Below are 11,503 nucleotides of genomic sequence, written 5' to 3' on the forward strand. Positions count from 1 at the left end.
TCAGTCCAGGGAGAGTCCAGACCTTGTGAATACCTGGTATTCACCCATCAGAAATCTCTGATTTTTGATGAGATGAAATGATGAGTTCTCAGTGACCCTGAGGAGAAGGGCCTGGGCACTCCAAGGTCCCCACACCAGCCCGTGGTGCACGCTCACCATGAACAAGGCAGCTGCACACGGGGCTGCATGAGGAGGAGCGTGGGGACCCAGACACCTGGAGTTCTCATCCCATTCGGTTCAGCACTGGTGTGACCCCACACACACGGGGGTGTGCCAGTGTGCGGCTTCCCAGTTTGGAGAAGCAGGGAGGAACTGGAGAGTGCAGGGCTGTGCCAAGGCAGGTTCAGCACCTTGTGCACATGGTGTGGGATGCTGAGGGACCTGGGCGGCTTTGGCCCAGCAGCGCTGGGGAGGCTGCAGCAGTCCAGGAGTCGCCTGAGAGTGCTCGAAGGGTGGTTTCAGAGGTGGTGGAGGTTTTCTAAATAGTGAGAAATGGTATGAGAAAGAAATAATGGCCCAAAGTGCAGCTGGGGAGGTCCAGGCTGGACATGAGCAGGAAGGAATGTGACTGGAAGGGCAGTGCTGTGGTGGAGCAGGTCAGCAGAGGGAGTCTGCATCAGCCCAAGGCTTTGTGCTTCAAGGAACAGCTGGGGAGGATGCAGAGATCTCAGCAAAGGAAGGAAGATGCTCAGACAAGAGCAAGGTGGGGCAGCAGGGGGGATGTCTGCAGCCTGCAGGGAAAGAGGTGCAGGGGATGCCACAGCACAGGACAGGCTGTGGTGGAGATGATCACGGGATGTAAAGAGGCTGAAAGCCCCAACAGACATGAGCTCCTTCTCCCCTTGGCTATGGCTGTTGTCTGCACCTCTGATGCCTGTGAGGAGACACCTTGTCCTTCCAGCACAGGGGCCTCATGGCCTCCTTGTCCCCAGCCAGGAACCTGGGAGGTGTGGGACCGTAGTCCTGCCCTTGGCCTTGCACAGCCCCACATCACACTGTCCAGGAAGGGCCCTGAGCAATGTGGGAGGGACAGGATCTGCCTTCCCAGGGCTGGGGGTCAGGGCTTGTCCCTTTGGTTAATGAAACACATTCAGGTTTACTCAGCATCTAAGAGAACTTCACCTTGCTTTTCCTGACCTGTTGTCACTGCATCTTGTTTTCTTCTCTAACCGGACCATGGGGTCAGTTCCTCAGTAGTGTCCCTTAGTGGGACTCATTAACATTGCAAGAAACTTTGGAGTTTGAATCTGACTTCTTGAGAGGTTTCATCAGCTTCCCCTCAGGGTTTGAGGTCCATGGACTCAGCACCAAACCCACCAGAGGGGTCATTAAAGTGCCTTGGGCTGCTCCTGTGCTGCTGAGCTGGGCTGGGCTCCTGGGACAGAGGGAGCTCCTGGCAAGCGGCAGCGCTGCAGAGAGACAGCTCTGCCCAGGAGCAGCTCCTCTGCACAGCGCAGCAGGGCTGAGGGCTCTGCCTGGGGACCTCAGGGAGACGAGCAAGGCACTGCCCTGGCTCAGAGAGCTCCGCTGAGCCCCTGCAGAGGACGCGGAGGCCAATTCACACCTGAGTTTTACATACAGGAACACTAAACCAGCCCCCAGGAGCATCCCAAGCCTCTGGAGACACTGGTACAAGCGCAGTTTCCCCTGGCGAGTCCCTTCCCACCCGCAGCTCGTGGAAGCCTCACCCAGGGTGCTGGAGAGACCCTCGGTCGGGGCACCGAGGTCCTGGGCTGCGGTCAGCGGTGTCACAGGGTGGTTGGGCAGCTCCTGGCGGGGCTGTTCACGCCGTCTCCTCTGGTGAGCCGTGCTCAGCCGCTGCTGCGCGGTCTCTGGGAGAAAGGGAGGGAGAGAAGCTGTCAGAAAAGCTTCAGGGCTTGGGCACTGTGGCCCCAGGCCCAGTGGGGAGGGTGAGGAGACACCTCCCTGATGCAGACGCTGCTGCTGCTGCTCCAGCTGCTCCTGCTGCTGCTGCGGGACCTGCTCCTCCTCTGGCCGCTTTGGGTTTAAAAGCCCAAGTCTCTTTCGCCTTGTGTTCCCTCCCCCTGAGAGGCCCCCAGTCTGGACTTTTCTTTGCTGTACCTTTTAAGTTGTATTTTGTCTTATAATTCAAGTATCTTTTTAAAATGCAAACGCCTGAGACTCTGATACAGGGAACCTGGGGACAAGAACGTTCCTGTGGCAGTTTGTGCACACAAATCCGCGTGTGGCACTGCTTTGCTGATGGAGCTGGGAAGGAAATCCTCGTCCTTCTCTGGAGCCGAAAAACCACACGCGGTGGTTGGAGAAACTGCCAGTTTGACCTGGAAGGACGAAGCCAGAATTTGAGGGCAGAAATCAGTTGCCCCAGGTCCTTAGGTCTGGAGGTTGCTCTGGGATGTTCTTCTGGTTTTTAAAGGCCATGTTCCAGAACACAACGATGCCAAGTGAAGGGTCCAGGCTGTGTTTTCCTCCCCGCGCATTTCCCTGTGTGATCTGCTCTGTGACCCCCCCGTGAGCAGGGGTTGGACTGGGGGTCTGCAGAGGCCCCTTCAGCCCCACCAGGCTGGGATTCTGTGGCTCTGTGACTCTGCACTGCGGTTCCCCAGCACCCCCAGGATGTTCCACAGCCCACAGGCAACTGCAGCTTTTCCTTTTCGGGCCGATTTCTGAAAAACCCCTGGTTCTTGTGCTGGGCTTCACCTCCCGTCCGGGTACCCCGGGGTGACAGCGGGGCCTCTCCGGTGCCTTCCGCGGGCTCTGCCCGGTCGGAGCAGCAAGGCCGGCGATGGGGAGGGGTTCCCGGGGAGGGCAGAGCCCGTCCCGCGGGGCTGCGGGGACGTTTCTAGGCAGGCTCCGCGCTAAACAGCCCCGTTGCTAGGGCAGGGGGGCATTCCCAGCCCGGCGCTGCGGTAGACAGACCCGTTGCTACGGCTGCGGGGCCTTCCAGGCCGGACTCCGCGCGGCGCGGCCCCCGTCGCTATGGGAACGGGGCCCTTCCAGTGCGGGCGGCGCGCAGCATGGCGGTGCCCCTGCCGAGCGCGGCGCTGAGCGGCGTCCGGAGCGGGCGGGCGTTCGGCACGGCCGGTGAGTCCCGGGCCGAGAAGCCCCGGTTCCCCTGCGCGGGCAGCAGGAGCCGCTTGGGGCGTGGCGGGGAGAGCGCTCGGGCGGCTGAATTCCTGGCGTGGCCGGCTCGGGGAGGCGGGGGTGGCTCCGGCTCTTCCCGGGCTCTCTCGGCCTCGTCTCTTGGGCTCTGGAGAAAGCGGGAACTCTCTGGCAGCGAAGAGGTGGAGTGAACAGCAGAGGCAATGCCGCTGTTCGGCGGCATTCTTTATTTCATCAGCGCTGGGCAGCACTGGTAGACGCTTGCACCTGGGCAGGAACAAGCCCAGGTTCCAGTCTAAGCTGGGGAAGGACCTGTTGGAGAGCAGCGAAGGGGAAAGGGACCTGGGGGTCCTGGGGACAGCAGGGTGACCATGAGCCAGCACTGGGCCCTTGTGGCCAGGAAGGCCAATGGTACCTGGGGTGGGTTAGAAGGGGGTGGTCAGTAGGTCAGAGAGGTTCTCCTGCCCCTCTGCTCTGCCCTGGGGAGACCACACCTGGAATATTGTGTCCAGTTGTGGCCCCTCAGTTCCAGAAGGACAGGGAACTGCTGGAGAGAGTCCAGCGCAGCCACCAAGATGCTGAAGGGAGTGGAGCATCTCCCGTGTGAGGAAAGGCTGAGGGAGCTGGGGCTCTGGAGCTGGAGAAGAGGAGACTGAGGGGGGACTCATTCCTGGGGATCAATATGGAAAGGGGGGTGTCCCGGAGGCACCCCAGGTTCGTTTAAGGGACAACAGGGTCCAAAACAACTTCTGTTAAACCGGTGAGAAACAGGGTTTTAGCATCCAAAAGTGACTTGAATACAGGTTCGGATACCAGTTGAGGAAAATTATGAAGGGGCAGCAACCAATACGACAGGCGGTGCACAGAGTGCATGCACGTGGCTTCACCAAAACAGTGCCGGAGCCGTCCCTGAGTCCGGGAGGAGTCCGCACTTGCCTGAACACGGTGTGGGGTTATTTTGAAGAGATACACGTGCTGTAGTGAGTACGGAAAGTGCACACTCGCGATTCTGCGAGGCTAAATTTATAATACACTCGCAATCCTGCGATGGGCAGTTTCACTCACACCCGCGGCGGCAAGGCAGCGGAGTCTCCATCCCGGGGGGGCTCTCGGCGGCAGCATCTCGCTCGTGCTGCGAGAGACCCGCGACAAATGGGCGGAGTCTTGACGAGAGTCCCATTTTTTATTGGCTGATCACATCTGACTGTGGGCATTCCAGAAGCTTCTCTGCACCCCCACTCTGGCTGTGGGTGCCCCTGAAGCCTCCAAACATCCCCCACGCTGGCTGCGGGCGCCCAGCGGCTCCCTGGCACCTCGGCGCTCCCTTCTCCTAACGGCCCTGGCCAGGGGCTCTGGGGCCAAACAAAAGAAGCTGTAGCAGAGAGAGAGGGAGATGTGTCTACTCCTTCCATGATGAAGGAGGGAGGGGGAGAGAGGGGGGTTTGCACCCTGCCACACCCACTGTCCTGTCCTGTACCCCACTATACTGCCCCTTCACCCTGCATACCCCCTCCCTACCCCCCTGCACCCCAATGTCCTCCACGTGGTGCTGGTGGATGGATCCAGCTCAGCACAGGGTGGGGTGCCCGACTACTCTTCCTGGGCCCCCCCCAAATCCTGCTGTGAACCAACAGGTCCCAGTACAGCCCAGCACCGCTGTGCCTGCCCAGGGGGTTGCAGCCAGTGGGGGGTGCCCAGGAGTGGGTGCTGACAGTTTGGGGGAGCACCCGCCTGGCCCCAGCCCAGGGCAGCATGTTGGGGTGATCCTGGGTCCCCACACCGTGACACCCAGCAGCAGCCACTACGTGTGTGTCACAGGGCTGTGCTTGTCCCCCTGTCCCCTGCAGGGCTGGGGACACACACACATACCCAAGCACCTCAGAGCCCCCACCACCCCCTCCCACAGGCATCCCCACTCTGATGCCTTCATCACCCTGAGCATCCTCACCTGCACCCCCATGCTCCTGGACACCAATTTAAGCCCAGCAGCCCCAGTGCTGGGATGTGTTGTGCTCAGCTCTGTTCCCTGTGCCCACTTTGGGGGTTTCCTGCTTTATCTGCCCCCACTTAGGTGTTTTATTTCCCCCTGATGGATGCTGGATGTGCAGTGGGACCTGCTGCTGCTGCCATGGTCCCCCTTTGCTGCCCAGGGTGGGGGTGCTGGGACCACCTGCAGCCCCAGCTCATTTGGGGGGCAATGACTGGCAAACCAGCCTTCCCCCCACCCCGGGGGCACCCATTCTGCCCCCCTCTCTGTGCACTCTAGGTTCTCCCCATCCCTCTTCCCCTCTGCATCCTCTCTCCAGTTCCTCTGATCCCAAATATCACAGCTCCTGTGCTTCCCCCTCACACCCCCCATGCCCCAGATTCTTTCCTGGGTCTCCCCCATTCCTCTTTACCCCTCCAAGTCCCCTCCAGCTCCGTTGCCCTCCGCAGGACTTTGCTCCTGTCCCCTGCTCAATCACCTCTATCCCCACCGAGCACCTTCAGCTTGGCTCTGGTCCCTGCATGCTCACTCCCACCCTGTGTGACACCCCCTGCACCGTCCCATCGCTTTCCCCCTCCCCATATACACTTGGATCCTCTCTGAACCCGTCTCCAAGACCCTCCCTGGGTTTCTGTGCCCCCTGCTCTGCTCCAAGCTCCTCTGGGGCCACCCAGACCCCTCTGTCCCTTCCTCTGCTCCCCGTGCAGCAGAGCGGCCTGTGAGAGCTCGGGCAGGATGTGCTCCCCGTGTTCCCCCTGGATGGGACCCTGCCCCACGGTCTCACAGCGAATAGAGCCTGGAAAGAGGCTTTGCTGTCATCTGCTCTGGGTCGCCCATGGCATGGCTGGGCTGGGACAAGCACCAGCCGCCTCCTTCCCCAGGGGAGCTGGAGCTGGTCACATCGTTGTGCAGGTTTTGGCAGTCGTTCTCCTTGCTGGTGTTCTTCAGATGACCTGAATCCCAGAGCACAAAATCTTTCCCATTGAGATTTCTCCCAAACAGGCACGGGTGTCAGAGCCGGCGAGCTCCAGAGTGAGCGCTGTGCTGTCCCCGCGCTGTCCTTTGTCCCTGCGTGAGCAGTGAAAGCCTGGCAGCTGTGTGGGGGTGTTATTTTTCTCTGCTAAAGTGGCTGAAGCATTTCAAAGGGTTTCCCCAGGTGTTCTTGGCAGAGAGCTAAAGCCAGGCACATTTCCCTGGCCTCTGCATCACCCAAGACACTTCAGTTCTGCTTTTCCACCAAGCTGAGTGGTGTTGTCGATGCGCTGGAGGGAAGGGGTGGCATCCAGAGGGACCTGGACAGGCTGGGGGGTCCATGTGAACCTCATGAAATTCAACCAGGCCAAGTGCAAGGTCCTGCACCTGGGTCAGGGCAATACCCAGTACCAGCACAGACTGGGGGAGGATGGATGGATGGATGGATGGATGGATGGATGGATGGATGGATGGATAGCAACCCTGTGGAGAAGGGCTGGTGGGTGACAAAAGGGACATAAGCTGGCAATGTGCACTCGCACCCAGAAAGCCAAGTGTCTTCTGGGCCACATCACCAGCAGGTGGAGGGAGGGGATGCTCCCCCTCTGCTCTGCTCTCCTGGGGCTCCCCAGAGAACCGAGTCCAACTCTGGGTTGTCCGGCACAAGACAGACATGGACCCCAGGGGCTCTGTCCCTCTGTCACCAGTGCTGCCTCAGTCCCACCCTGCTCCCTCCAGCATTTTAGAACGATGCTAAAACCCAGCCTGTGGCTGGTGATGCCAACCCAGGCGATGTGTGGGTCAAAAATCACCATCACATATATTAACCCTCCTAAAACCAACATGGAAATGGCAGATGTTTGTGCCTCCTTGTGTGGATGCAGCTCTGGCTGCCTCGTCCCGCATCCCACCCTTGCAGCTCCAGGACAGACCCCACACTGGTGGCCCTGCCTGCATCTCCCATCCCAGAACAGCCAAAGGAGCCGCTTGTTTTGGCCTCCAACTGGCTGATTTAGCCTGGTTCCCTTTCTCCATGAAGGATAAAACGCGGTGCTGAGGCTCCGGTGTCAGTCCCAGCCTGTGCCTACCCTTCGTTGTGTGTCATTTCATGTGATTTTGATCACATCGTTGAAAACAAAAAGAACCTCCAACCCACTCAATCTCAGCCCTCCCAAGGCAGAGATATTTCCGCGTGGTGAACGCTCCCATGCAAATTCTCCCATGTCCTATTTTAGGTTTCTCGCCGGCACCGGCTGCAGACAACTGCGCTGGAGCTCCTGTCAAGCCTTAGACAAGGTTCTCAGGGATATGGGTCAGTGCCAGGGGTGGGTTATGGTGGGGTTCCATGATCTTGAGGGTCTTTTCCAACCAAAATGATTAATGAGTTTTTAGGGTTTATCCCAAATGATGGGAACCCCCGGTTCCAGCTCTGCTCTTTACCAAATACCTTTTAGAGGCTGAAGAGGAAGGAGACGCAACACCTCAGCATACGGGGGGTCTTCCCCAAAGCTTCCCAGTGTCCCTTCTGTCTCCTCTGCACATCAGGGCAGGGCACAAGGGACAAAGTACCACCAGCACGCTCTGAAAGGTCATCATTTCTACCAGCTGCAACCTGATCTGGGTGAAGATGTCCCTGCTCATGGCAGAGGTTGGACTGCATGAACTGTGAAGGTCCCTTCCAACCCAAACTGTTCTGTGAGTCTGATGGCTGCACTCCAGTGGCGGGGATTCAGTTCAGGAGGGACCCAGGTTTTCAGGAATGTGGACCCAGGAGTTTGGGAGAGAGGACCCAGGAGTCCTGGAGAGAGGACCCAGGAGTCCGGGAAAGGGACCCAGGAGTTCAGGCGGGGATTCAGGTCAGGAGGGACCCAGGAGTTCGGGAAAGGGACCCAGGAGTTCGGGAGAGAGGACCCAGGAGTTCAGGTGGGGATTTAGTTCAGGAGGGACCCAGGAGTACCCCTAAGGACCCAGTAGTTGGGGAGGGACCCAGGAATTTGGGAAAGGGACCCAGGAGTCCTGGAGAGGGGACCCAGGAGTTTGGGAAAGGGGACGCAGGGGTACCCCTAAGGACCCAGTAGTTGGGGGGGGACCCAGGAGTGCCCCAAGGGACCCAGGAGTTCGGGAGAGAGGACCCAGGCGTTCGGGCGATCCCGCTGCGTGGCCACGCCCCCTCCCCATCACCCCGCCCCCCTCTCCTTGGCCCCGCCCCCTCCGCCCCTGCACCGCGCGGCCTCCCCGGAGCCGAGCGGGCTCCGTCCCTCTCCTCCCCCCCCGCCCCCCCGTGCTCCGGGTGCCGAGTTCGAATCCCCCCGCAGCCGCCTCCTCCCCCCGCTCCCTCGGTGTGCGGGGCCTTGCAGGAGCGCTGCGTGCGGGGCAACGCGGGGCGGGAGCCCCCGGCGCCCCCGGGATGCGTGAGGGCGGCCGGCAGGGCCTGCGGCTGAGAGGAATCAACCTGACAAGAGGTTTTGTTCCATGGAACAGGACAGGATGGGTCTTCCCTGAATATCGCTGGATCTCTTACAGTTGGATTAATATTAGGATGGCAACCAGCCCTGTAGCCATAGAACTCTTGTAATCAGTAACCAAACTCTGTTCTTAAAGCTGACATAGATTTATGGTATATTCTTACAAGGCAGGTCACTGTAACCGAGCCTTATTCTTAAGGTGGACATAGATTTACGATATATTCTCTTAAAGTTGGTACCGTAGAAAATAACTGATAATTGTAGCATCTTTTAGATAGGAAGTTTGTGTTATTACAGGTGTGGAATATTCTAATGGTTGTCAGGGGTGTAATGAATATGTATGTGACTGACTTGTATAATAAGGTATGGTCTGAATCAGCTGTTGGAAGCTTTGGGTGCGAACCCCTGGTTTCCCAGCGCTGGAATAAAGCACCGCATGGAACTGTGCCCGTGGTTCTGTGTCCTGATTGCTGACATCAGCACAAATCACAACTGCATTTTTCACATCCTCCTCCTCCCGCTCCTGTCCGGGATGTGCAGCTGCAGCAGGCTCAGTGCCAGGGCCACAAGGTGCAGGGGCACCAAGAGCGGGGCCGCAGCCGAGCGGGTCCAGCAGAGCCTTGGGGAGGGCTGCCCTTGGAGCAGGGCCGGAGCTCCAGCCCTCTCCCTGCAGGCCTTTCCCTGCCCCCCCAGCGCTCACCCACTGCCCAGCGCAGCCTCACAGCCACCAAGGAAACACCCACAGCGTGAGACCCAGCGGTTTGCAGGGGGGGCTTTACTGATGGGGGCAAGAGCTGGTGCCAGCAGCCTGGCCGGCACTGGCGCTCATCACGCCGGAGAAGGCTCTTGCTGGACGTCTCTCTCGCGAGCCTCAGCGCCTGAGACGGTCTCCTGGCACTGGCCGACGTGGAGCAGATCCGCTCTCCAGAGCTGCGGAGTTGAGTACAAAGCTCTGCAGTCTTGTATGCACAGAGGTGCAGAGCAACAAGTCTGGTCAGGACACCTGTGGTGGGATCTGCTGCTGTCTGGAGAGAGCAGGTCCAGGTCCCTGGGGTGCAGTCCCACCCTGCTGCTCTCCGTGCCCCCAGGGCTGTCAGGAAAACACCCTCTTTGCCCAGCTCTGGCCTGAAGCTGGCCCACAGCCCCTTTTGCAGAGGCGAGCACTCCAAAAGGCAAACACTCAACTGGGAATGCTCTTTCCCCAGTTGTTTTTCACGGCCTGCGGTACCTGGGCCTCCCATTGCTCTGGCTCTTTTTTCCAGGCCTTTGGCGGTGCCACTGCTGCGCTTCTGCTCTATCTTGCTGCACAAGGACTCCCAGAGCTTGCGTGTTTCCTCCTCCGTGCACGCGCGGGGCTGCGCCTGCAGGACCACGGCAATGCAGCAGCAGGCAGTGTTGGTGTCCCTGGCAGGGGCTGGGGGGATTTCAGCGCCCCCCTCCCTCCTGCCCCTTCTTTTCAGCCTCTCCATCAGCCCTGCTTTGCTCACGGTCCCGACTGCAGAGCCTTTCTGCAAGGACCCCTGAGCCAAGGGAGCGCGGGGCTGAAAGCAACCCGGCTGCTTGCTGTCCCAGACCAGCCTGGCCGCACCGTTGCGCCGTCGCCATTACAAACGCCACCACATCAAGCCTTGGGGACGTACCGGTCCTGCCCTCCTCTCCCCCGCCTTGGCAGGGGGTGCAGCCTGGGGTGCAGCTTCCCGCAGGTGTTGGCTGCTGCCTGCCTCTTTCCCCGACCGTTCCCAGCGCAGCACGGCCAGCTCGCTGCAGACACACAGCGGGAGGAGGTGGTGTGAGCACAGGAGCGCGCTCCAGCCGGGCTCCCAGCTGGGCGCCAGCCGCGGCCGCAGGAGCGGCTCTGCCGAGAGGCCGGTGCCAGGAGAAGCGGCTCTCTCCCGCGGGGCTGCGGGGAGCAGGAGGAAGGGACTGCGGGAGAGGAAGCGCTGCCCGTGTCCGGAGAGATTTACCACTGGAGCTTGTCCTGCAGATCCAGCTGCTCATCCCTCTCCCCTCTCCTCTTGCGGGCCACCTGCCCCAGGATGCAGGTCACCACCTCCCGCAGGGCCCGGTCTGTCCGTGGGGAAAGGCTCCTGCAACAGCAAGGACAAAGTCTCCCTGACTCTGCAGCTGGGACCGTCCTGCCTCTTCCCACACTCAGCCCCACAGCTATGTGGCCCCATTCTGCCCCACAGCCCCCTGGAGGCAGGAGGGGTTTCAAGCCCCTGCTCTGGCCCCTGCCGTGGGGTCTAACCCAGCCCGTTCCCGTGGCTGCAGAAATCCCCGGGCGCCCTGTGCAGCCCCGTGGCTCAGGTGTTGGCTCCCTGTACCCACCACCTCTGGCTCACCCCCCACGGCCCCAGGGCTCGGCTGGAGCGGGCACACTCGTACCGCTTCGGGGGGACGCTGTTGTCCTCAGGGACTGTGGGGGGCTCTTCTCCGGCCTCTTCCCAGTCCTCCATAATGGTCCTGATCTCCAGCAGGTCACGGCTGGACTCGTCTGACTCCACGCTGCTCGGGGAGCTGTCTGAGGAGCACTCGGGGGAGCTGGATTCCTGCACAGGAGGAGACTCTCACACAACAGCCCCGCACCCGGAGGGTGCTGCTTCCCAGCACGCAGACCCCAGAACACTTCTGAATGGACCACAGGGGACAGGGAGAACCGGGAGAAGGAGCTCAGCAGGCCCTGGGGTGACCTCTGAGTGTCACCAGGGTTTCACTGCAGCTCTGTGTCCCCCTTCTTGCTCAGGAAGGGCAGCATCACCCGCCCGGCTCTGCTGCAGCAACGCTGCTGTGACGGCTTGGGTGCCAGAGGTGCTTTGCGGTCTCAGCCGCCCCGCGGGAGAAAGTGCTCTTCTTCTGCAGGAATCCCAAGTACCTGGCTCCTCTGCATCTCCTCTGGGTTTTCTGCCTCTCCTTCCACACCGGGTGTCTCCTTTTCTGCCTCGGCCTTTGCTGTCATTGCTCCGGCTGACGGCCGTTTACTTTTTTCCCCTACCGC

The 11,503-nt window shown here is 60.4% G+C and overlaps 1 protein-coding gene and 1 long non-coding RNA gene across 2 annotated transcripts; one reads left to right on the forward strand and one right to left on the reverse strand.

Moving 5' to 3' along the window:
- The first annotated feature begins 2,971 nt into the window (after window positions 1–2,971).
- On the forward strand, window positions 2,972–8,954 carry LOC136115845 (uncharacterized). The gene is made up of 3 exons (XR_010653299.2): window positions 2,972–3,066; window positions 7,498–7,738; window positions 8,525–8,954. It is a non-coding gene; the product is annotated as an uncharacterized lncRNA (long non-coding RNA).
- Window positions 8,955–9,022: 68 nt separating this feature from the next.
- LOC139825727 (uncharacterized) lies at window positions 9,023–11,073 on the reverse strand. The gene is made up of 2 exons (XM_071799790.1): window positions 10,894–11,073; window positions 9,023–10,595 (listed from the first exon to the last, which is right to left on the reverse strand). Exon 2 carries the CDS (start codon window positions 9,975–9,977, stop codon window positions 9,060–9,062), a length of 918 nt encoding a protein of 305 aa, XP_071655891.1. The 5' UTR covers window positions 9,978–10,595; window positions 10,894–11,073; the 3' UTR covers window positions 9,023–9,059.
- Between the last annotated feature and the right edge of the window lie 430 nt (window positions 11,074–11,503).

The sequence above is a fragment of the Patagioenas fasciata genome, chromosome 28, assembly GCF_037038585.1.
Source record: "Patagioenas fasciata isolate bPatFas1 chromosome 28, bPatFas1.hap1, whole genome shotgun sequence".
In the NCBI taxonomy this organism is placed as follows: Eukaryota; Metazoa; Chordata; class Aves; order Columbiformes; family Columbidae; genus Patagioenas; species Patagioenas fasciata.